This window comes from Nipponia nippon, unplaced genomic scaffold (genome assembly GCF_047370975.1).
Source record: "Nipponia nippon isolate SJK-2023a ecotype South Korea unplaced genomic scaffold, ASM4737097v1 scaffold_1, whole genome shotgun sequence".
Lineage (NCBI taxonomy): Eukaryota > Metazoa > Chordata > Aves > Pelecaniformes > Threskiornithidae > Nipponia > Nipponia nippon.
Genome location: NW_028262290.1, coordinates 24507008 through 24534284, shown reverse-complemented (window position 1 = coordinate 24534284; position 27277 = coordinate 24507008). Strand labels below are relative to the sequence as shown.

Genomic DNA, 27277 nt, shown 5'->3' with positions numbered 1-27277 from the left:
CAATGATAGATAGTTCAATTTCTGCCACTCCAAATGACGGAATCAATCATGTCCTTCTGGAGATCAAACACCCACAATCACACAACAGACAGCAATTCATGTCAAGATGGGCCACCTCCACGACAGAGGTCTTCAGTGACTGGAGTTCCTGGTAAAAGCATTTGCCTTCACTGGAACCCTTCATATCACCAGGTAACCAGTGGGTTTGGGAAAGCAACAGTCCGACCTCCAACTTATAATGCCATGGATCTATCAGTTACGTACAATAACACGTAATATTCAGAAAGTGTATGAATCTGTTTTACACACACATATAGTCTTTTAGAGTGGGTACGCATACTCAGTTTCCCAGTAGAAAAATTAGGTGTTTACAGAAAAAAAAACAACCTTTTCTCCTGAAAGGTATATTTCTTAACCTAATCACTAAAAGGAGTTACAATGTATAAGGGAAGCCAGGAAAAAAACAAGGCAAAAACATCTCCAGAGCCAGATAACACTGAATAATTTCTTCTACAACCCAATGGATTCTCAAGACACAGTTGCACCCAAAGAAGCCACACTGAAATTCTCGACTCTGCTTTGCTAGAGCAAAGGAAGCTGACTTCGCCTACAAAGAGGCCAGCTAACAGCCATCCTGGCGGGGCGAGCTCCCAGTGGTGCAAGCTGAGCGCCAGCAGCTCTTGCCTCTGCCTCCTCCTCTCCCTGATGTTGGGGAAATCCTGGCGGAAGAAAGGTACCCGTGCAGAAAGGAGCCGTGCATCAACCCAGGCTTCCAGTGGCAGAAGGTCCTTTCAGCAGCACCACCTTGAGCTGGGATGGGCAGCACAGAACCAAAAGCATAACTAAACCTTTTAACTCAGCTTCCTCTGGTCAATACTAGTTTCAGGTCGATTGCGTTTCTTAACGCGTCTTCGAACAGTGACACACAAGGAATTCTTCCTCACGTACTGATGTGGTCGTCTCTCAGAACCAAACTTCAGCAAGGGAAGTGCAACAATTTTTACTTTTTTGGTCTTTCAGTCTAACTTCTTGTATCCCAGGTAGATCAGCTTCATTTGGGTCAGTATTTTCAGCAAACCAAAGAAGAATTACTTGCAGTCAATACTACTTCTGCCTGCAGGATGACCCACACTGTACCTTACATATTTTGTTCGCAACCCTGGTCAAATCATACTGACGAAAATTCAGCCCAAAATGGGCACTTGGAAAATATATATGCGTTCCTGGCCACAGACCTGAGTTCTGTAGCAGTAGGCTGAAAAGGAAGGAGATAAAGTACAACCAAAAATGGACCTTCAGAAGTCATCAAGTCAAAGGGTGCAATGCAAATCCTGACTACCAGCTTCCGCCTGTGTCCAGCACAGGAGTCAGGAGGAAGGACATGCATCTGAGATACTCAGTGGTGCTTGCGGTCCATGGATTTAGGCGAAGGGGTCTGGAAAAGAGTCTGGAACTCATTAGCCACACTTGGCCAGCACACATCCATAGCCATCCAAACTTTTCAGGGGGCGAAAGCCAAAGTTTTGGTGGATGTAGCACACTATAATCTTAATCCACCCTTGACAGCTAACAGAGGTAAATAAAAGCTCTAGGCCTGTGATGTTTTCAATATGATAAAATTAGATTTCATTAGTAATTCCATAATGCATGAGTTACCATTGCAAACCTCCAGTCTATCAAACTAAATTATGGAATACTGCCATTAAGATGGTGCAACAAAAACAAGCAAATGTATTTTCAGGGTTTAAATTGTTAAAGAAAATAGATATTCAATCAAAAAATAATCTGTATCAAGTTTGTTGTGTTTACTTGAAAAAACAAATTCTTCCTAGCAACTGCTTAAATGAATCTTACAGATGCAACACGCCTTATTAGAGACCTTTGATTAAAAAAATATGGATTGTTAATACTGTATTCTGAGTCATCTGTTTTCCCATCTGCTAGTAATTCCTACAATATGAACTATCAACAGAATGGCTAACAACAATAATTTTCTAAGGCAATTGCAGAAGTGGGTTGCCTATAGCACTTTCTAAAATTTAACCAGTGCATGCCTTGGATTGTTTTGTGTTGTTAGTGGCCTCAGGTAAGAGAAACTCTTTCTCTCCAGCTGTTCCCTTCCCTCTGCTGAGCAGAATTTTCTTTTCTCTAATGGAATGAGCTCCACTGATGATTTCAAACTCCTTTTTTACTAATGTAAAAGGCTAGGCTTGGGTCAGGATCCAAAAGGTACAAGGTGGGCCTTTCTGATCATTTTTTCTGGTCTACAAATTCAAACTCAAAATCCATGAATCTGACTTACGTAGCAGTTTTCTCAGGCCTGTATGCAAGGAAATACTCCATGGTTATTCCGTCTGTTCAGCTGCTCCTGTGCAGCAACAAGGGGTGAACTGCTGTATGTCCTGTGCTGATGGAGCAAATTGTGCTGACCTCGTACAAGCAGCGTCAGGCAACGAGCTGTCCGAGACACCCACTGGCCACGCGTCAGAGCTCGGACTTGTTGTCATCCCCACCCCTGTTGTCACTACAGTGGGCTAATCAGTCACAAGAAAACAAACTCGGATGGGGGATTGAGTGAAAGCATTTCTTGCACGGTATTTGAAGAGCAAGCCTCCTTGTTGCAAAACATGAAACATGGGGTTATACAAATATAAAAAGGATGTCATTTACTAGCATTATTTTTGACAATTTATGAGAGAGAAGGACCAACAACTGAACTTTCAAAAGCCAAAGTCCATCCCGCAGGACTGCAGTTATCTTAAACATTTTTTGGGGTAAAATAAGCACATGACACCGAGAGAAAATTAAAGACGGACAAGTTCACGTAATTTTAAAAAGTCTCTTTAGGGACAAAATTGTATATAAATGTCCCATGATTAATTCCTATTTTCACTAGTAAAACCCCCTCTGCGCAGACATTAAAACTGTACAATATTTTAATAACACAAAGCTAAACCTCAGTTACCACCATCAACATTTTTCAGCTCTAGAAGGCTTTTCTTAGCTTCATACAAAGTTACATTTCAATAGCAAACCACCAAGGGGGGAAAAACGTTTTCCATAGCATTAATGCATACTATCATTTGCATACCTTTGTTGAATACTGCCCAGGGCTTTCCTTTGAGCACATTAAGTACTGCCAATCCTAAAATTCCAAAATCATGAGCTGGGTCCTTCACCTTCATTAAATTACCATTAAAATTAGATTCCTAAAATAAGAGGTTTTTAGGAGGAGGGAGGTGTCTTTTTATTTCCCTTTTCATTTCTGAGTCAGGAGGAGGCAGCTAGAATCTAAACGTTTCTGCAATTAAAAAGGCTAAAAAGTTCAGGGAAAAAAAATCTAGTAGCCAAAAACTTTAATGAGCAATCCTGACTACGGGAACTGAAATCTAAATAAAAGCACATATCGTCATGAAACACAGTGTAAAATTGGCAATAATGCTAACTCTTGCCTGTTGCAATTTTACTCAGTTCCTGACAAAACGAGTCATGTAGTGTGTATTAATGCTTTATCATATCCTAAGCAGTTCAAATATCGTTTACATTGGGTTTACCTACTATAGCAGCTGATGATCATGTAGTTGCGAGGTATGTAATTTTCACTAAAATAAATAGAACAACATAGAAGTATCTGAACATGGGGAAATAAATGGCAAGCAATGTATCTCAAAAACCTGGCAGCTAGTAAACATCCATTAATAAGCACCTTTGAGATCAAATCTTTGGTATCTGATGGATAATAAGTTTAATAAATAAATTTAATTTTAACAGTGTATAGAAGGAAAAAATCCTACCATTCCCTCTTTCCTATGTCATTTACAGAGAGTGTATTGTTACATTACATGCCTACAGTTGAGTCTACTGAAGCATGATACTTTAATTTGATATCACCTTCTCTTTAGAATTGCATCATCCATCACAGACATTTTTAAAAATTACTTTTAGAGAATCACAGGCAGAAATTCACAGTTTGAAATGCCTTAGAGAAAATCTTGGGGTTTTTTTATATACTGTGATTTTCTATACCAGGCATCTAAGCTTAATGGTACAGTTAGCCCTGAAGAATACTATAAATGTTTACTGGAGCTCCCAACAGAGTAAATAATCTAAGGCTTAGGAAAAACACTCCATCTGGATACTCACCATGCTATTTAAGCTTGATTGCAAATATACCCACACAGTGCTGATAGCAAAGCAGCTACCACACCTGATCTAAAAATATGCAGGATTTCCCCCAACCTTTTCTGCTTTGGGAGAAAAAAAAAGCACAGGAAGAAAAAAACAAACAAAGATAAGACGCCCAAACACCTTTTCAAATATTACCAAGCAAAGATATAAAGCTTTAAAACGAAAAGGAATTCTTTAGCTAGAGCTCTTAGTGTACTAAGTAAGTAGTATCAAAAAGTCAGCATTTTATCTCTATTAAGCTGTAGCTCTTCAGGGCAAGTGCTTTTAGTTGTCCTTCATAATGAGCTCAGCTATCAGCAGGTAAATTACAGTGCCCTTGAGTTCAACGTATCACATTTCAGCAAGCTGGAGTTATCATTCAGCTATATAAACTCAAATGTTACCTTCATATTCAAAAGTTTTCTCAAGTTAAGGCACTGCCTCCTTGACATCCGATTCTTCCATGAGAGGATCATTTATAAAATGTTCAGAAAATAACAGTATTACATTTTTGTAAAATTCTACTAATCTCATGTACATGCAAGCTGGATTAAGAAAAAAGATAAAAACTATTTGGGATGAGAGTAATTTTAAAAAATAAAACCATTCAGTTAAGACCCCCAAACATCCTAAAGATAAAACAAAAAATGAAAGATGTTCCCAGTTTTGCTAAAATATTTTGTAAATGCAAATCTATATTGAAAAGTAAAGTTAAAGACGTAAGTAACATGAAATAGAAGTCCTGAGGTTAAAAAGAAAGCTGTATTAAAATCTACAAATTCATGAAATACATACTGGTATCATTTAAAGCTATTTTTCTTCAATAGTTCCATTTAAGATTATTTTAAAAATAGAAAGAAAAATGGAAACACATTGAATAATGAGTTATGACACAACAAGATACATGCATGCACAAAGATAACCTTGAAGTTAAAAGCAGACCCAGAAAAGCACTTAACCTGAAGAGCAATGGAAGAGGCTAGAAGAATTTTAAACCTTAAACTTCAACGTCCTAGTGAGGGACAATACAAGTGAATCTCAAGTTTCTTAGAAGTACAGAATGTTGATCCTCAAAACTGAAACAAAAACAGATACAGCAAAACTAAATTTTCGTAACAGAAAAAGTCTGTTGGAGGAGAGACGCACCCCCAACCCAAAACACACATTCAAATTTATATCTTACTTGCTGAGCAACCTTGATTCAGTTATATTCTTTATAAGGAAGAAAATTCAGTTCAGTTTAAAACAGCCAGTTTAGAAAGGATCTAGGCAAATAACACATCATCTTTAATAAATGGAAAAATGATAGACATACTGTTTGCTGGGTTTTATTTTATTTCATGCAGAAAGCGTTCTGGTAGTCACGTATAACAGAGGATGGGTTTCAGCTACTTTCAGTACAAGATGGACAGGAAAAATCCTATAGTCCAGAAACTTAGGGCAATTTACAGGCAACAAATGCCAAGTTTTCTAATCCCTGGGGGAAGGAAGAAAATATAGCAAAGACAGCAAAACTGAGACATCAGTTGAGAGAGGCCTGCAAAACCTCAGAAAGAGCAGAATTCAAATACAGCAACTGAACAAAGCCAGGGCTAGGCAGAGAGATTTAACTGAGCTGTTAGTCGCAGCAGGGAGAATCATAGAATCATAGAATCATTAAGGTTGGAAAAGACCCTTAAGATCATCGAGTCCAACCATTAAGAGGAGATCCCTGCCTCAGGAAAGGCGCACGGGTTACTGCCTTGGGAGAGGGATCAGGGAGAGGACGACAGCCAAGCCTACCTGAGCTTAAGCACCAACACACAGCCTGTGGACACTGCACGAGACGTGTAGCGATGTGGGAGGGGAGAAACAATCCCCTTGCCCAAGGCTACCGGCATCTTTACTAGAGAGCAGCAAGTTTCATTTTCTGTAGTACTTTAAGGATTTAACAGAAGCACTGTTAGCTTTTAAAGAATGAGTCTCAGTCTGTAGTTTCTCAAATTTTCTTTATTCCTTCCTCAATCATTTTTTGGAAATCCTTTTTCCCCCCACAGAACTGCTTCACTACCTATTTAGTTTGATGTGGTTCACAGTTTTCCTAAGCACTGAAAGAACTCAGCTTGCTAAAAGATTTGGGCTCCCAACGGCAGCAGCATGGCCCGTGGAGTCCCTGGGCAACAGAAGGGCACTGTTCCACTCCTACGTCGCGTTCAGCAGCTCACCAGCCACACGGGCAGGAGGTTTCCTTTGCTTATGACAGCTTTGATGTTATGAAAACTGATTAAAATTGTTTAGAAACTTTTTTATTGTGCTCAAGAACTGAGCAGATTTTTTTAAAATCTCTCTACACCTTAAACAATGGTTTATTAACTCTTCCTAAAGCTGCCTTCTATTGAAGTCTTATCTACAAATCATACCAATCAGACAGATACTGCAGAGTTTCAGCTGGTTAATTAAAATGGATTTCATTTTTCTTTTGTCAAAATGCACCAGCTCCACATTTGTGAAACACAGCTTAAACATTGACTATCAAATAACCTTTAATCAACCTGATGAAATCCACCTTACGATGGTCTAAATCTATTAGACAGCTACTGTCTTGCTTCTAATCCAGACTAAATTAGATCTAAAATAAGTGAATAAATATAGAAATGGATAATCTATCAAATAGCACCACTTAGGTAGCAGCTTTTAAATAATATACAGTATCTTTTCCTTTACAGACATGTAGTAGGCTATTCTCACTACAAGTAATACACTAAGAAATATCCTGAAAGCAGGAAAATACAGAACAAGATAATAATTGATAATCATTCATGTCAAAACACATTAATTAAGCCCATGTACCAACATACAACTAAGAGCAATACTAAATTAAAAAACCAGACCACTCTCATCTTAATGAACAAGAAATCCAGGCTATCTCAACACTGAACAGTAAACTTAACCATACTCAAATTCTATTCTCTAAAACACAAACCACCCTGTGAAAAGTGTGATGCTCACTCTGCGTTAGTTTAGAAACTCCATTTATTCATTGAACAAGATGCAATGATTCAGCAGCGTATTCACTTACTGAGTCCAGAACTGCCAAAATCATTTGCCAAAGAAATACTTTATTATCAAATATTTTGTCTATGACTCAAACATTAATGTGATCAAGCCAGAAATTAGCACAGTTCTTTCTTACCTTCACAGTATTATCTCCTAGGAAGCTCTACCGCATTTGATCTATTTGCTTTGTCACAGAGTACAGAACAACACTGGTTTGTTTAATTAGGTTTTTCAGATTATAATCTGCAGATATAGTTGAGGTTTATTACTCAATGCAAACAGGTACTGTGCAAGCTTTTGTGTCAACACTGTTCATTAATCCCAGTCCCAATTTATAGCGCTCACTACTCCACTTCGGCATCTCTGGAGTAAATTATGTCAATTATATAGCCCACAACTAGGGAATGTATAAGCTCTGCAAACCCTTATGATGTGACCCAAGTCTCAGTAGAATCTTTCTGGCCTCTCTGCTGGTTTTCCAATTCATCTCTTGAGTGATTATCTAGGTTTCAATTATGTTTCAGTTTTCTAGACTTAAAATCCATAAAGGAAAGGAAAACAATTATAAAATCTTATTCATTGCACAGTATATCAACAATGAAAATGCTACACATACTGCACTTGAACATCTGTGTCTGTAACTTCAAATCTAAATCCCTCTCCAGAAAACCACTGTTGGGAATTTAACCTAGGTTTTAAAATTGATTTAGTATTCATGATTTGGAAACTGAAGTAGAACCAAGGGCCTCATCTATATTATTTCCAACCCTAACTACCAGGGCAGGAAATAATGAGAGCTCCCATCAAGCTCCAACTCATGCCAAACAATCCATCCAGCACATTCCTAGACCATATAAAAAGGATAAGGAAAATGTGAGCCAGACAAATGCATTCCTCAAATGCAAGGTGTCAGTACTCAAACAAAATCTGTGCTCAATGCAGTCAACTGCTATACAGCTCACAAGCTCACTTTAAATAAAATTATGTGTTTCACAACCGTACTTTCAGAAATAATTAAAAGCCAGATTTGATTTCAATTTACAGTGCCTTGTAAAAGCAGTTCAATTGCTTTGACCATCTTCAGAGTAGTGCTTTTCCAAAGTAAAGATGAAAATATAAACGTTGAGGTTATTAAATACTCTTGCAATGTATGTAGAATACATCACTGGGGTTTCTGCTTACAGAACATCTATTCCTCAGTTTGAATGGTGTCCTGCATTCAAAGACATCACACTGAAGAGAGACAAAGAACAAATTAATGGGACTGGTCACATATTAAGTGTCATTGTTCAGAATTTGTAAGCAGAGAGGGTGTGAACAACTCCCTCATCACCAGCAGATCTGATGCATATGCATGAGCACAAATGCAGGGAAACATAGGTTTAGTGTCAAAAAGACTGCATATCTCTCCTGGACTTTCTCTGTTAAATATGAATTTAGCAGTGCACACAGATTACTTCTTGATCCAGTTATTGCAAATGTCTGGATGTGGGCATTAGCATTTACTGTTGAAGAAAAACTACTCTCAGAAAGACATACAAATATACAGCATACATTCTTGAACTGATGCTAATGAAATTCACCTTATGTGGTAGAAGGGGGGGAAATTATGAGTATCTTTATAACGTTTATATCCTGTCACAAGCAGAAAACAGCACCATATCAAGTAGTTTAAAACCTGGTATTAACACATAGCAACAAATCCTAAGAACCTCAGAAAATTAAAGAGTCCCCAGCACTGGTCTCCTCTCTTCTCCCCTTTCCACCCAAAATAGAGAGATGTATTTTCATTTGGAAACTCAAACAATTTTCCGGGTAGATTCTACTGGTGACAGAGAAGTGGCTTTTGGCTTTAAGCCATCATCTTCTGAAAAGCTGTTACAGTTTTGAATACAAACTGCCTTGTTGAACTACCACACATATTGAGCAGTGGACCAACTAGCCAATTCTTTTCTCCCAGAAGAAACAAACTGCCAGCTCAGTTTTGGATAGGGGAAAAATTATACCTCTTTTTCTGCTTATTTGCACCGCTGCTGGAGACTTTGCATTCTTATGGTCTGAAATCAGAGTGTAATCAAAGACTGGATGTCCCAGCATCCTGTCATCAGAGAAGTTACACTAACAATTTAAGAATGCTATAGACATGAAGGAGGCAACGTTTTGTTGTTTGGTTTTTTGGTTTTTTTTTGACTACACTGAAAAGGTAAGGTTCCGTGGACCTGGTCCATCAGTTCATTTTTAAAAATAAGTAATTTTGATTGCTTCCATTTTCATTAGTGATTCTGACTTTAAACACTTATTCACAGAGGTATTGGCTTCTTGCAGCCCTTACCCATTTCAATCTTTCATTTCCATCAGTATCTCCTCTTGCTTTAAATATAATCTTAGAGAAATATCTCATTCTGTTGGTTTTGACATTAATATGTCCAAACATCTTCCATTCTGTGAGTTTGTACTTATGACATCTGATGGTCTGTATTGCACAGAGAACCCTAGTAATTATGAACTAAATGCTGAGTACCTGGTTGATGATGTTGTTAGAAGGCCAGTCATGTTTACCAGATCCTGGCCATTAGAATAACAATAGCAAAGGAGTAGTTTCAGTAATTTAACAATTTCTCCTACTTCCACAAATGTATTCTATTTATACTCTCCTAAGTAGCATCACATTACGTAGCATAACACCTTGCCTAGAAGCAGCAACACTGCAAAACTACAAGGTAATTTAACTTAACCATATTAATTTGCTTAACTATGCTGAAAATATTTCCCCTCTTGCTCAGCAATTTAATATCATGCAAAATTTTGAAAGCAATATTGCTTGAAAATTGACAGATTTGCTATTTATTGTTGCCATAACAACCACAGAAGATTGTGTAAGAAAATACTGAGCAATGAAGGATGAAACGCCATAGAAACAGATAAGAATAGAACAAGTTGTGTCAGCACTAGCCTTAAGGAAAATTTTAGGCACAAACAAGTTCATGGATAGAATTATGAAAAGGTGGAGAAATAGAAAAGGGCAGTTAAGGTGGGAAAAATCAAAAAGGTAGTTATATGGCATACTACCAATGTTCTCCAACAAAGATTACATGCAGATTACTTGAAACCTCCAAGAAAACTAAAACACATTAGATAAAAATTCAACAGAGATTATGACAGAAACTTGCTTGGGTTTTTTTTAAAATCTCTCCTGCTTATAACAATACTGCTGCAGCGTTGCATGATATAAATAGTTAAAAGCCCTCAAAACCAGAATACAGTAACAGCTAAATTGCTGCCAGTTCTACATGGTTTTCTAAAATTCCCTCCAGCAGAAGGAACTGACAATTGACTTAGGAAGTTATGAAGGAATTCGAATGTAGGGATCTATTTTCCTGTAGGTCAACCCACTACTGCACTGTATAATAAATGTAAACATGAAATGATATCATTTAATCTCTGCTCCTCACCTTTCCAACGACCTTTCAGAGAAAACATCCTGGAGCCTGAATTTTGTTTGACATGGAAGTCGTACAGGCTGGATAATATGACATTCCTACCTACGAGCAAAACACCTTTAATGCATTTGTCTCTCCTAAAATAAAAATAAATGTTATACAGATATGTCTATATCAAAGCTAGAATCAACACACAGACCAGTCAAAATCAAAGTTTTGTGTACAGTAGAAGAAATAATACATTTACAGCTCTTTGTTTAAAGAATTAACAAAGCCAAAATCAAACCTCTCTCTAATAAAACTCCTTTTTGGATGTTATCCACTGACTTGTATTGAGAGCATAATCAAGAAAAAACACTTTCTTTTCACATCTCTCTTGTTTCAAAGAAGGACAAAAAAGCAGATGGGATTAAAATGGGGCTCAAACCAAAGATGGTAAATTTAGATTTGATTCAGCAGACATATGAAAACCAGTATATAAAGAAGGGAATTCTTCCATAAAAGAGTTAGTTCAGGTGAGACGCAACTAAACCAAAGACAAGAATCTTAACAGAAAGAACAGCCTTGATTTGTTGCTAATAAAACAGCAGTAGAACTTGGGAGCAGTCTAAAAAAGGATAGAGATTAAGGAAGCAGCTTCATTCTACACTTTATCTGATCTAATGACAGGAGGTAGCCAAAAGGGTCGGTCCTGCCGTGTGAAACCCTCAGGCTCCTGACTGCTTCCTTACATGAGATCTACTAATTCTGCAACTGCAGGGTGAGCTGGGAGAGAGGGGAGGGGAGGATAAGGGGGTGTCAGTTGTTCTTTTGAGCACACCGAACTGACTCAGCCCGATTGAGAGGAACAGAAATGAGCAGGTGCCCCCTTCTGCCATGCCTCTCTTTCCATAACCCCCACCTCCTGAGGAAGTCTGGGGTAAGATGCCAGCCATCTACCCCTGGCTCCAAGCTACAGGGGCCAAGGTCAACCCATGAGCAGGGCAAAGACAACAGCTGACTATTGACCTCAGACCACAACCCGTACCTCAGCATAGGTATTCATCTGGATCCCTCTTCTCAGAGGCAAACTAGCAGCAGTAGTAGTAGTAGTACTGAAACTTGTAGCAAATTAACTTCCTTTGAAACCTCCTCCTTTGCTGAATTTGGACAATATGACTCGAAGTTATCAGGACTAACAGCACAAACACATAAGTCTCATTTCCTCAGGAAACAGACCAAAAATAATATACAGCTAGATTGCACAAAAATCTTCTTTGTATAGGGTATTGAAAAATTGGAGAGACCAATACAATTAAATGTTAACAGAAAACACACAGTAAAACTGAGTATCCCATTTTGGATAAGTATAGGTTGGCGGGGGAATCATAAAAATCTATGAAAGATGGCCGTGCTTTTAAGACAAAGTGAGTAAAATTGATTTTATACACTACAACTACTACAGAATTAATCATATAAAATATTTCCCCCAAAGCTCTGGCAACAGGATTAGCAGTTTCCTCAAATTCAGTCTGCAAGCAGAACTGTAAACAAATAATTTAAATGCAACAGTGGGGGATTCTGCAGGGCTGAGGGGGCAACCAACACAGAGGCTTTTCCCCTTCTGGTATTCATAGCACCTTAGAAGAAGCACAGAGACGGCGTATCCTCAGCACATTTTAGGATTCGTGTATATTTGACAGTGAAATAACAAGACTGCCCTACCCATACCAAAAACGGCAGGGGATCTGAAAACCCAACAAGCTGTAAGTGAAAATTTAATACCAGCAAGCAAAGCTTTTTTACCAATTATTTCTTGTGGGTTTGGGAATAGTAGACTTAGAAAATGCAATTGTAAACTTTGTTCTTACTTCACAAAGTTTTTTTAAATGCAAAATGCACACAGTAAATGCTGTGGTATGATCATCAGACATTATCAGTGGGCTACACAATACATGCTTTTGAAAACTTGTTTATAACACCACCTTACAAAATAAACTATTGCAATAATTTCTGAGGTTTTTATATCTCTTCCTAATATAAACTGAAAATATCATGAGAAAAATGAAAAGGGAATAAAAGCAATAGAACAAGAATCTAGTACCATGGATTCTTTTATTATCTATAAAAATTTGATCTCCTCACATTATAAAAAGAATGTGAATTACGCCCCAATAGTGGATGTAGATGGGAATCTACTCAAATGCTGCAGTTATACAACAATGAATTTTAAAACACACTCTAACTCATCAAATGTATTTCTAAAAAGCCTTCACACCCTTGAAGAGGAAGAAATACTGTCTTTGGAGAAAAAGTTCAAGGTGTCGCTGACAGTCTGCCCTTTATGTTGCTTCAGTGTTACTGCTGAGGTCCTGACCTGTTTTCAATTAACTGCTCAGGCAGCCCCTGGTTGAATTTGGAAGCATTCAAAAGATTCGCTCTCAGAAAAGCCTCCAGCAACTTGGCATCACATCTTCTCACCATTGTGCAAAAGCATTACTTTATCAAACACATGACAAATTTAAAAGCAGTACACGAATAGCAGAGTCCACAACTGTTGTGATAGCTCTGATGAAAATGCAAAGACAATCTTAACACTTCACCAAAAATGTTTTAATTAAAATATTTCAATGAGGAATTTGCTATTTCACTTTTTACCATAGATTTTGATTATCATTAGAAACAACATAACTAATTACAATAGAAGTTTAAGTCACAATCACAGTCTCATTAGGAAATATTTCAGCAGAAAGTGAATGCTTATTAGGAAATTCTCTGTGCCATGAATTAAAAGGCATCTGTGAACCTACTGAATATAAAAAACAGGGCAAAAAAATTCTGCAAGTATTGCAAAATACTTGCACAGACTACCAAAACTCTCCAAATACTCAGGTTCTACAACACTGCAAGAAAAATGTATCTTACTCCTGAAGTAATGACACCTTTTACTGATAAGGACTACACCACCTCGTTCTGTTTTACTTCATACTATGCAACAGGTAACACTGAGGTCAAAAGGTATTACTAAAATGACAGGCTATGATTACTCCTAACCTAAACTGGCAAACCAAAGGCAGTGGGGAAAGGGAGGTTTTCACTCACTGCCATCCAGGGCAGTACACCGTCCAGGACCACGTGATGAGCTATCGCAGTACCTATCCCGTAAGGCAGCTGGCTTTTCATGAAGCAAAGTTTGAAATGCAGTCAAATTGTATTTAGATTCCCTGTATCACATCATCATGACATATGTGCTAATTTAAAGGATTTAACTAATTTCAGGTGACTGTTTTGAAAATTTCAAAAAAGGAACAAGTCTGAGATGGCTACTGTCAACAACAAAGCTCTAACTGAACGTGGTTCAGATTCACCTTTAAATACATATACCGTAAAATATCACTTCTTAACATAAGCCTCCCACAGACAAAAACTAGAAGCCCTTCTATATTCAAAACGTAAAGTTGCCTCGTATATCCACTCGCGAAGGAAGAAATAGAAAGAAAATTTTGGCAAGCGACAGGGACAGGAAACTCTCCATTAATGATGCCTACAATTGTCCACCTAGATATGAACTTCCTAAAGCACCAGCGTCAGCATGAGCCTGACATTTACAATGAACAATCTTAAGACATTTACCAACCTCCTGAGATGTCTCCTGTAGATCTCCCTAAATTGACATTGAGTCCTGCTGTATTTACAGAAAAATTCTATCTCTTGCCTGCTTCACAAATAGCCATGGCTGCTATTAACAGAAGTAATAAAAAGCAGCATTTTTACTCTGTACTTTTTTCCCCATAAAACAACATATGCTTTTTTTTAATTTACAAATGTAGCAAAGATTCAACAGCAACCACCACAGCAAGCAGAAAAACTCCTTTAAAGAATGTATCAAGTACGCAAGTATGCAAGACATTACTTGTACGTGAAAATATATATTCCACGTTCATGAATGCATCGAACACAGCAATTCTAGTTAAATTTCACAAAAGGTTAGCTGTGATCATGGACCGCCTGGCACTAAGTACCATGTATTTAGATGAGTACAAGGCAAAACAAAGCATGAAGTTTGCTGGCACAGTCAGCTAAAATATAAAACTAATAATAAAAAAATATGGATAAGCCAGCCAGCTTTCACTTAAATGCCTGACACTTACTCAGTTGATAACCACCTGTATACAAGGTCCTTGGCAGCTTTAAAAATACCTTTTTTCTTTCTTTTTTTTTTTTTTTTAAAGAATAAATAGTCTTCAAGCAATTTCCTATTATATCAAGCCCAAACACGTTTTCATTTAACTTCAGGAATGGAATGTGTCTTATTTTAATCTTTCACCTTTGTTCAGTTGAAGAAACTTGTATTGCTGATAATAAGAGGCAAACCAGATCTTGCTTAAAATATGATTTATGCTATGTGTTTATATATTCTCAGGGACACTGCATTCCAAATTGATAACCACTTGTTTTTGTGGGGTTTTTTTTTGTTTTGTTTTTTATGTTTTTAATGTAGTCAGTCCTGCAAAGCAGCTAGCAGGATCACCAGGCTCCAGAGTCAGTAGTTTCATACATCAGACACTCATTTCAATTTTCAGCTGAAAAAAAAAAAATCCCATAAATCATGGTCTGGTAATAGACAGGGGCATTCCCATGGCTCTGGCACCAAGACCTGCTTTCGCAAAGGGGACTGCATATTCCCAGACAGGGACTGCTGCAGGAGCTGCACAGTTACAGACCCTGCACATATAGCTGCAGGCCTATGCATGTAGGCCCTCTTTCTTCTAGTGCCTTGTTAGATTCCAGCACAGAGGTGTGTGTATGTATCAACTTCAAAATGGACACATACAGGGTGGGTGCCAGCTTTGCTGTATAGCCTCCGGGCTGCAGAGGAGTGTTGGCAGCTGCAGTAGGTTACCATCAATTATGACAGCTCCAGCATACACTGCAGACTGTGCCAGCGCCACACAGCCCAGGTACTTTCGATCACCTTTGCTTGCTTTTTGACATGGGCTTTGCAATGTACAGCTTAGACCAGTTACTTTATTTTTCCAAATTAAGAGTAGGATTATCATGTAATAAGAAACCAGATTGGCAGCAGGTTCCAAGAAACGCGTACTTTTGTGGATCCAAGGTTGTCAGGACAAACTGCAAAAATAACGAACTCATTTTACAGTAGAAAATAAGATTAAGGAAAAAAACCACAGACAATAGGAAACCAGATTAGTTATGCAGCAGTAAACATGGGGAAGGGAAAACCATGAAAAGAAATAAGGGTATCTTTAGAAAAATAAGCAGTAATCTGACATGAAAGTAACTTCAAACGTTACCACATTCCTACAACTACAACTAAACCAGCCCAGCAACACCATAGTACTCCTTCCTCCTCACTGGGAATTTAATAAGTCTAAATTCTAAAATAGATAACGAGATATAAACAGAAGATGAAGAATTATCACCTCCTGCTGACCCACTTGTCAGTGTTTCTGGGCTTGTTGAAATTCTGCTCCTACCTCTACAGAAATACAAATAGCAAAAGGAGTTGGCCAGCTATTCTGTGTGAGCATTCTGAAATTCTCCCTCAGGAAACATGGCATAAGCATGAAGCTCAGCAGCTTGCTTCTGGTGACTGCATTTCTACATGGCTGGCTACTCCTGATAGTCCTTGTGAGGCATCTCTCTTCAATTCCTGGTCACTTTTGAACAGAGTTAAGATGTTGATACAAACTGCGAAGAATAGGGGCCTCTCACTGAAAAGCATTTCCAGGTATGTTGTAGTTCTAAAGAAAATGTGTGACTCTAAACAATCTAGTTCTTATTTCAACTGCACTGAAATGTTCAAAGTGCCAAAGCCCATGAAAACGAAGTATAGACATTCCTTGTTTCACCTGAATTCAGTGAAGCCAATTTATGGTATTCCAAAGGGACTGATTTTAGAGGATGGACTTCTTTTTCTTTTTAAAAAACAAAACAAAACAAACAAAACAAACAAAACAAAACCAAACCAAACACCATCAACAACAACTCCCCCTAAAAATAAACCAACCCAAAAAACCAAACTCCACACAAACCCCAACAAAAACCCCAAGAACGAATCACATATCACTTTTGTAAGTACTAGCTTAAACTTTATGTTCCCCTGTAGCTTTGGACTAGTTTAATTTTTTAAGACAAATCTAACAGATTTCACTTGCATATATGAAATCTAAGCAGCATACTTTACTGTATTTGTCTTCAACTTGACTTTTCCCAAAATATACATGGTATGAAAAAAAAGATGCTGACCTTGGGAGATGGAAGACCAAGAAAGTCTCCCTGGTTAAACCAACTTCCACGGGCTCTGCCCTGGACCGGTCAGATGTGCAGTTTACAGCCCACTCCAGCCCCGCACTGTGGGAACCGCAGGGCCCGCAGAAGAAGTTTATGCGGGTCAGAGGTGCAGAAGCAATGAATGTCATCACTGAGAGATGAATTCTGCCTCTGTTAAGGTTGATTACTGTGTAGTACGGTGGTGGAAATTTGCCACCACTGTACTACACGGAGCATTTACAGAGCATGAAATTCAACTCACTCGCACAAAAATAGTCCATTGTCTTTCAGGTATTACTTCTGATGCTTTGAACCAGTTGCTCGGTACCGTGGCTGTCAGTGGAAGTTCACCCTCATAACATTTTACAGAGTGCCTCATACTCTGTGGTGCCTCTTGGTACCTTTTTTCTTTTTCTTTTTCCCTTTTCTTTTTTAAATTTATGCCATAAAATTGTACATCATACATATTTTACTTTCATTCAAATTCAACACTAGTCATGGGAACATATTTCTATGCTACAGGTACTTTCGTAAAAATCTGTGAGTAGTTTAATTTAAAAGCCATGGACAGCAACCTAAAGCAGTTTTTGACCATGCAAAATGTTTTATAAATAGTTCCATGTGCGCTGTTCATCTGGAGTCTCAGTAGAGACGAATAATGACCTTGTATTTCATTCTCATTTACTCTGAATTAGCCAAACCTTGTGTTTTTAATTACATACTTAATACACCTGGCATGGTTTAATTACAGAAAACAAAACATCGTTTAAACAAAAGGTGACCTTGAACTTAGTCTATCAAAATACTGGTTAACTTTTCAGTTTTTAACGAACTGCCAAGACATGCAATAGCAATTTTACAAATGTGATCATATGCCTTTAGAGCAACAGACTTACTGCATTAGGAAACATCTGTACACACTCTTTATGGCTTTCCTCATTATTAATGCAAATCCCTCTTAGATTTCAATAGTGCTATAAACAGTTCTATAGGTAAACACCAAGTTCACACTACTGACATTTTTAATGTGTTAGACTATACTAAATCTAGATTTGACAAGCAGCAGCCTGTTGAAGCTGAAGCAACTTTTTTCAGAAACTAGTGATTTTCTATGAGTATCGCAACTACAAACAAAGGGAACATGAAGCTATAGCAATGACGACATGCTGCAAAAGAGGCAACAGAGGGCTTTGTCACAAGAAACTTAAATAAATACATTAGTTATCCTGCTGCTGGAATGTGGTTACTTAACCTGCTTGAAACTGAGTATGTGCTTAAATTTCTTCTTCAGTTGTGTTGAGGAGTTTCAGTGACAAATTGTTTTTACAAGAATGCTTAAATATATTAGGGAATGGTCTTCACGTATCTGATACAGGCTTTTTATGCCTATTTGTGACCAAGTAATGCTAAGAAATTAGGCACAGCATATTTAACAAAGCATCTGGGATTTAAAGTCAACAGAATGTAATGGCTACACAAAATTCAATAAAGCCTAAAATTTCTGTAATATAACCAGATCACATATCATTTTATGTTATGTATTTTTTTTTACATTGCAAATTCATTTTAGTACAGGAATAATTTAAGCACACATTCTCCTCAAAAGATTTCTAGTCATTTCCTTGTACTTGTGACTTTGGTCATCATTACAGCCCTAGAGCTTCCCACCTCAACATGCCAGAACAGCGAAAGTACAGTGCATTTGAGGGAAACTATGTCAATAACAGTATTAAGGAAAGACAAGAATTAAGATTTGAGCATACTCAGCAAAGATCTACCAAACTACTGGCTAATATATAAAGAGCTGGCTTTCAAAGATGTACTCTCAGAATACTTGTCTATGTTCTGTATTGCTGACCACTGCATACTTCTAAACCAGAATACTCCAACGCACAAGGGGTAGAGAAGCTGGCTATTAGAAATTTTGACAATGTTTCAGCATGATAACAGATTACTATCACTGCTGACACAGCCAATGTTTTGAACATAGATGACAAGAAAGTTAAAGTGTTTTGCATGTATAGGAGGTCTGAGTCGGTAGATGCTTGTTCAGAAAAATAATTCTTCACCCATCATTTGGTTATACAAATTCATATGAAAGTATCCTATGTAGATAAGCAAATATATTCAGGGTGATCATGAATGGTGACAAATGTCCACTTAACTTACTGGGCTGGCAAAATAAGGATGACAGTGATTGTCCAAAGGAGAAAAGAATCCCAGACTTTTAATACCCAACAGATGGAATTCAATAAGTATATGAAAAGAAATGAAACAGTAAGAAAAGATTTTACAACATAAACCATATATTTGTAATAGATGTTGATTAAATAATGATATACATCTCATTATTTAACTGAACTGCAATAGCATCCAAACCAAGACTCCATTGCCTGGCACGCTCCAAAATGTCCAGAAGGGGTCACAATCTAAATCAGATAAGCTTGTCAGAAAGTAGTATATCATTTGAAAGTGAAGATGAGATATATGGGAGTGAGCAGTTTACGCTTCAAATGAGACCTGATGGCAGGACTCCTTCATCTTATCCCAGCTCTGCTATGAACATATTGTGGAATCACCCATTTTCTGTCTCTCTGCCATCATTCTCCTGATAACAGCATTTATTCATTTTTCAGTTATACAAGGCTATAGTTAAGAAAGTCCTTGAATAAATACTCAGATCTGAATCCTTCTTACTCTCGTCTCTCAACCAAAAGGTTTCTGCCAGTGCCATTACATTGCTTTAGCTATACTAGAAAATCCTGTTCTTACAACATAGGCTATGCCAAACACAAATATTACACTCACTAATACACTGTGAAAATAATTTGTCATAGGTTCAAACAGTGTTTCATTCCCTTCAGATCTGGCATGACTATGCTAGTTTGAAATGAAAATAATCCTCTCTGTCAAACAATGCTAGTGACATAAACATAACCTGGAGCAAAATAGGTGTGTTACATTAGCAGAGAGGAATAACGTCAGCACCAGCGGTTAAAAAGGTGATCTGGAGAAAAAGCCTTGAGACAATGCAGGGCAAAATGCTCTAATATAGCTGAGTTCTCATGAACTCTGAGATGAATGGGCACAAAGAGTTAAAATGCAGTTTATCGGCAACTAAAAAACAGTAATAGTTTTTCCTGAAGAGTATTTCCCTAAATAGGAAAAAAAAAAAAAATTAAAAAAAGTCACCATTTCACAAGCATAACACAGGCAAATTAAGATAATCTTTTTGTTCAATTAAATCTGATCCAAATAAAATGACATTATTTAGTCTCTGAACTGTTCAAAAGCACATCGTTAATCATTTCTATAGCTAGAAATACAGCATAATAAACTTGTCAAAAATATTGCAAGAAGGCAAATCTATGGTGAAAATAAGAACACAATCCTAAAAATCAGTACACAATCTTCTTTTTTTTTTCTTTTACTTTGGAATCAAGAGACAATCCTAAAAGTTTCAAAGACTGTTTCCTTAAGTTGGCATTCATATTTCTAGTAATGAACTTAATTAACCTATCTTAATATATGTATAGTGTAAGATATTTTCTTCTTTCGAGCCCTTAATACCAGCCATAAAACATCACAATATAGTCCAAGCAGAAAATCATGCACTCTAAAAACATTCCTACAAACCACTGGATTATATGAATGAAATACTGAGACTGAAGATAATGGCTCCATCTATGCTTTCTACACTACACAACTATTTTAATAATCCTGGCAGCATCCTTAAGGACAAATTCTTTGCTGTCTACCAGTGGCCAGACTCTTCCTTCTGTGAAATCAGCAATTTATTTACATGATATCTGAAAACAGTTCACACATGAAACAACAGAGGGGTTTTGTTTATTTGTTTGTTTTTAAACTTGACAGTGTTTTGTATTAGTGTCCAAAAGGAAAGACTCCGAGCTTGAAAACCTTTTCTCCAAGTCTGTCTAGAGTCCATTCAATGTACAGGCAGAGTGAGTAGCTCCTTAGGGAAGATGGCACGCGGACTGACTAGTCTCCCCTGGCTGTGCCAAGGGGTTGCAAGGCAGTTACTGTATTTTTTTTCCCATGTGCTGCTGTTCCAGATGGAAGGATGGCTTGTCACAACTTAAAATTAGTGGCCTGATGACAGATGTCCTATTCCTGGAGTAGCAGCTATTCCCACCCGTGGATGCTCATGATGCAAGTACAGAACCAACACATGGGGGAACCGATCATATTCTTGGCAGCTACTGACAACTTGGTTATGCTCCAGGGACCTTCAAAGTAGAAGTAGAACTCCAAATCTTTATAATAATTTCTGGGGCAGGTATTTATACGCTCATGCATATATCATTTTATTTGTGCAATATTCTCCCTAAGATAGACACGTAAGGGAAGATTTAATAACCTATATAACTTGAGTAAGTTATTCCTCCTTGAACGAGTAAGAATTGTTGAAGATTGTTCAAAGAGCTATAACTAGGCATAACATCATAAAATTTTAAACTGAAGATAAAAAAAAAATATTGTTTAGCTGTCAGATCTATAAAACTGTGACACAGACCCACAATGAAAGTGATGGAAATACCTTCAATTTAGATATGTTAAGCTAGTCTGGAAAAAGCATTCAGTAGCACATTGTTGGAACAATCTACTTTAGCGGCAATACAGAGAAGATCATTTAGTAAGTAATTTTAATCTCTCAGTTTTCAGATTAATAGTAGTTTGGACAAGAACTACCTTACTAAATAAAAATTACAAGAAATGAAAATGTTGGAATCATTATTTAGTTGCTAATTTACTTTAAGGTGACCTCTACATGTACGTATACTTGAATTACCATGTCAACACATCCCAAGTATACGAAGCTCAGAAACCACCAAAAAAATAAATTGTTGTTCTGATCATTTTGAGTTGTAACGGATATCAGCAGTGGACTTGTGTGGTTTTGTGACTCAATGTTTTCTTTAAGTTAGGTGTTCATTTAAAAATAAAGGGAAAGTGAAACTCAAGTGTATCTGAAATAAAAATTTTGAAAGGTCACAAAAAAATCATGACAGTCTACATAAGTCACCTTTTACACACTTTGCAAGAAAACCATCTAATTACAATATTTTTGGACCTAACTGCTTTTGATTTGAAGGAACTCGTACAATTCTTTCCCAACAACTTAGGGAGTCAGTATTTCCAGATTGTTTAGGAAAACCCCAAAGAGCTAAGGTCAGAAATCGATGATGCTCAGGTAGTAGTGTATTCAGGTACAACATGACTTTTCTGCCTGCCCACGAATTCATAGCAGAAGTAAGTGTTCCTCAAATACAAGGTGTCTTCAAGGTAACCCTGTCTACCCACAATTTAGTGGCAGATGCAAACTACTATTGAGACCCTGCAGATTTTCTCACATAATTGCCTTAATTTTTCTTGCTTACAGCACCTGTCAAACTACTAGATACTCTGCAGAAAACATGCAGAAGATAGACTCCTGACTAAAGAAAGGGTATTATAAACACAAGTTGTAAACTACAACTTAAATAACACAGGTAAGCCAAGTTAATGCCATGCTGTATTAGACCTAGAAACCTGGTATTTGCAAAGAGGAGGGATGAGAGGGTCAAACAGGGTCAGTACGAATTCTCAGAGGGGCAAAGCTAGAGCTAGGCAGATATCTTACAGACATAAGAAAGCTTAAAGTAGTTGATAAGTACAAATTACTGGCTAGAAAATCTAACTAAATCAGAATTAAGTTTATACATCTTCAGAGTTCATACCAGAAAAGGTGATAAATCAGAGTTGACAGAGAATCTATTGGCAACATATAGCTGACATAAAGAGTGCTTCCTGTGCAACTTGTTATATGTCACATCTGAGATTAATTTAATACAAATTATTTCATCTAGTCATTCATTCATTAACTGTTATCACAGTGTTGTGCTTAACATTTATAGTAAAGGGAAAGGTGGAAGGAAGAGGCAGAATAAGATGAATCTGTATACAAGCAATGGAAAGCAGTTAAAAAAACAAGAAAAAGCATTTAAAACAAGGGTTGCAGAAGCTATCATCAGTCTTACTGAGTGTAAAACAGTTTTTGACTCAGTTTTTTACTTGTGTAGTTATCAGATGACTGGGATTTTACACCTATTACAGCAGAAACAAAGCAGCAGCTCAAAAAAATCCCTTCTACCCAATTTCAAGAGCCATCTTCTTTCTATTCTTTCTTTCTTTTTTCATACTGTATGGATATCCAAAGAATTTAAGTTTTAACTGAAATACCAATAACTGCTGAAATAAGAGAATGTGAATGTCTTATGTAGTCACATTAGCATATAAAAGTATAACTCAATATATTACACCAACTATTTACCTCTACAACTCTGCTTCTCTAATACGATTATAATTAGATTGTATTGCCATGGAGAATAACCACAGTCCAAGCTTTCCTCTAATTTTGATTGCTGCTAAAGTTTTTCCCTTCATCTTTGTCCCAGAATGCCTTACTACTGAAAAAAAATCCCAGTTCTTCTAAATGCCCAGATAGGAAATCAAAACCATAAACCTGGCAGTGAAAGAGAACAAGCATTACAGTTTCCAATGTTACCAGAAGACTTGCAGCCTCATGGTGGTTTCATTATTTTTATTTTCTTGCAACAGTGTGTGAAGTTAACAACCCCAAAACTTAAACGAGTGTTTGTTATGTAAAGAACCACACATTTAGATGTAGGATTCTTCAAGTAGAAAATTAAATAAGCACAGTCCAAGCTGCCATTATCTCATCTTAAAGTTATTTACCCTTTTCCCTCATAAACATACATAACTACAACCTTGCCTGTTATTAAATCCTCCAGTTGTGTCCCCCCTCTATATGCTCCCCATCAGAACTGCCATATTCAAAACCAGTTTTGTTCCTTTTTTCCCAATTCTTTCCCACTTCCACTATTTCTCCTACTCAGTAAGAGTTTTCTGTACAGTTTCTAACTATTTTTGCATTTAAAAAAAAATTTTTCAAGGAGCACACAACAAAAAAGCAAAACAACTTCTAAACTTATGTTTTGTTCTCTCTTAATTCTGCTTATTTCATTAAGCTAGTGGATGTTGAAGTATACTTCCTGAAATTCTCTGTTTAATTCCCAAACGGTTTTTTTCTTCTTTATAAATAAGAATATATACCACCACCTAAAATAAGTTACTGAGCAGTAACTAGAACATCTTTGAAATATGCTGCTCTTTGCACAATCCTAGAAAGATTTTTTTGTTTTGTTTTGTTTTTTGCCTTTGCAATATTCATAGGCAGGCCCTGCTGCGAAGGTTGCATATGTGAGGTACCAATTGGTAAATGTGCATCCCTGGTTCCTCACATCCAAAATTCCAAGTAGCATTTAATGGGACTTCAGGCAGAGTCAGGAATATACATGTGAATATAACTTCTTGAAGAAGTTCCATTACAAGCTGAACCTACAGGTTGACTGATGAAGAAACAAAGCCTTCAGGAGAACAATGACTGAAGAACCACTCTCAAGAGCTGCATCAGGCACCCAGAAGCCCTCTGTGATGGCACCATGCTTACAAAAAGCACGTATGGAATTTATCAGGACAAATCTGCAAGTCTCAGGGATGGACACATTTCTCAGATCTCAAAGCACACTTGTGCTCATGTGGATGCACATGAATTACGACCCTAGCCCTCTTGCACTAGATCCTGACCCAGCATGCTATTCTCACTACGCTATATCCTTGTGCGGAAATCATTATGCATGCAGGCATTTTTGCCGTCCATTTGAAAAGCTGAACAATCTTCCTAAACCTTCTTGTCCAAATTTAAAATAATAATAATAAAATATCTGATGTCTCAGTCCTGGATGTGTGTGACTTTGATAAGAACACAGGCAGGTTGATTTCCTGGCTTGAATCAAACTCTGCAGGAACCACACAAAGTGCAACCTTGTACAGTTTTTTCCAAACATAAAGAAAGCCAGTATGACTCAAGATATATTTTCCTAAGTACACGGTAATCACTAGAAAAAACTATTTTCACTAAAAGAGTTAGAAAAATGAAGAAGTGAACACGTAACCATAAGGTCATAGAGATGATCCACGAGGGGATGTAAATACAACATTAAAATCTCAATAAAAAAATGATTCATTAGATCAGCCAGAAAACTCCTATTAAGCTCTTGGCAAATTTCACTGAAGAACGTCATGAAAGCATTTCCAGGAGAGGTGCACTCCTAAAGGAGTGCCTGAAGAACAACTGCTATTTCTGTTTTCAAAAAATGATCCAGATCAAAAGGTAGGAGACCTCCCCCTCATAGAATCATAGAATCGTCTAGGTTGGAAAAGACCCTCAAGATCATCAACTTAACTGTTCAAGTTCAACCGTTAACCTAACACTGCCAAGTCCACCATTAAACCATGTCCCTAAGCACCACATCTACCCATCTTTTAAATACCTCCAGGGATGGAGACTCAACCACTTCCCTGGGCAGCTTGTTCCAATGCCTGACTACCCTTTCACTGAAGAAATTTTTCCTAATATCCAACCTAAACTTCCCCTGGTGCAACTTGAGGTGATTTCCTCTTGTCCTACTGCTTGTTACTTGGGAGAAGAGACCGACCCCCACCTCGCTACAACCTCCTTTCAGGTAGCTGTAGAGAGCAATCAGGTCTCCCCTCAGCCTCCTCTTCTCCAAACTAAACAACCCCAGCTCCCTCAGCCGCTCCTCATAAGACTTGTGCTCCAGACCCTTCAGCAACTTTGTTGCCCTTCTTTGAACACGCTCCAGCACTTCCATGTCCTTCTTGTAGTGAGGGGCCCAAAACTGAACACAGCATTCAGGGTGCAGCCTCACCAGTGTCAAGTACAGGGGCACGATCACCTCCCTGGTCCTGCTGGCCACACTATTCCTGATACAAGCCAGGATGCTATTGCCTTCTTGGCCACCTAGGCACACTGCTGGCTCATATTCAGCTGTCTGTCAACCAACACCCCCAGGTCCTTTTCCACCGGGCAGCTTCCCAGCCACTCTTCCCCAAGCCTGTAGCGCTGCATGGGGTTGTTGTAACCCAAGTGCAGGACCCAGCACTGAGCCTTATTGCACCTCATACAGTTGGCCTCAGCCCACCAATCCAGCCTGTCCAGACCCCTCTGTAGGGCCTTCCTACCCTCAAGCAGATTAGCACTCCCCCCTACTTGGTGTTGTCTGCAAACTTATTGAGCATGCATGCCCTCGATCTCTTCGTCCAGATCATTGATGACCTGGACCTCAAAACGTAGAGGATGAGTACAAAGCTGGCCACCACCCACAGAAACTAGTCCATTTGGCTGTGTAGGTACATACAGTCAACTTCCTAAAACTTTTTGATATGGATGTTCTCAGAGGATCAGCGTAGGATCGGGAGACTTTCAACAATATGGCCTAAGATTTAAGGAGTCAGACAATGCGAGTCCTGTGACAATAAGCCTGAAATCCCAAAACTAACTGTCATCCTGGAGAGGTGGAAGAGATTCTAGAATAAAAACTGCCTTCATGAAGCTAGGGAAAACTTATGTCTTTTGACTATCATAACTTTCTGAGGAGCATTAGTAAAGGTAAAATGCAAGAAAAAGATTAGTAAAATGACTGTGACTGGTATATTAAAGTATCCAAAATGGGACCCTGTGGATAAATCAGGCCAAGACCAAAAACATTTATTCACTTAATCAAAAATATCTCTTCATCATTATCAAGAAAAACAGGCCCACTGAAGCATCTCAGGTTCCTGAAAATTGGCTTGAGTGTCATCCTGAAGCCTGGTCACTCACAATTCTTCAGTCTCCATTGCCCAATATTACCTGGGATCTAAAGAAGTAGATAGCCAATGGGTCTGATACTAGATATATCAATTCCAAATATCATCAGCTTTTCTGCAGAGCATCAAGATCTCATACCCTCTTGTTTGTTCACACAAATTATTGTCTTGGTATGTTCATGTTCTTGACATACAGAGGCTTGGATAGTTCCTAATACTTTGTTGCCACAGTGGAGCACAGGGTGGGATGTGGGATATATCAGTTTCTTCAACTGCAACTGCCCTTTGGGGTGTATCTGTACATAGCATGTGCCTGACTGCTGAACTTCACCAGCTGTGAAACTTAAACATTCACCAGTGTACCTACTTGCCAATCATCTAGCTGTTGCAAAATATCAAGACGACTCTGTGCCAGCTCTGACTTGATCACGATTCTGAGGACAGCTAGTCACTCCAGCAAAAAGCCAAGAAATGTGTCCAGGCCACCCTGAAGACCTTGTACTGCAGACAAGGCCGCCTTCTGAGAAGTCCCAGAGAAAGCTGACAACTTTAATGAGTAGGAATTTGGAAGCAGTACTTCTGTACATGTGATATTGGGCAATCTG

The 27277-nt window shown here is 37.9% G+C and overlaps 1 protein-coding gene across 3 annotated transcripts in view; it reads right to left on the bottom strand.

The window, feature by feature from the left end:
* The window catches only part of STK3 (serine/threonine kinase 3), a 138197-nt gene that overhangs the window by 7246 nt on the left and 103674 nt on the right, over positions 1-27277 (bottom strand). The window contains exon 11 of one of the 3 annotated variants that reach the window (XM_087749066.1): positions 4137-4247. The exons of the other annotated variants lie outside the window; for them this stretch is intronic. Coding sequence (XP_087605192.1) covers positions 4152-4247 — 96 coding nt within the window. The 3' untranslated portion in view covers positions 4137-4151. Of the gene's footprint in view, positions 1-4136; positions 4248-27277 lie in introns of those variants that run through there. 3 annotated transcript variants of the gene reach the window in all.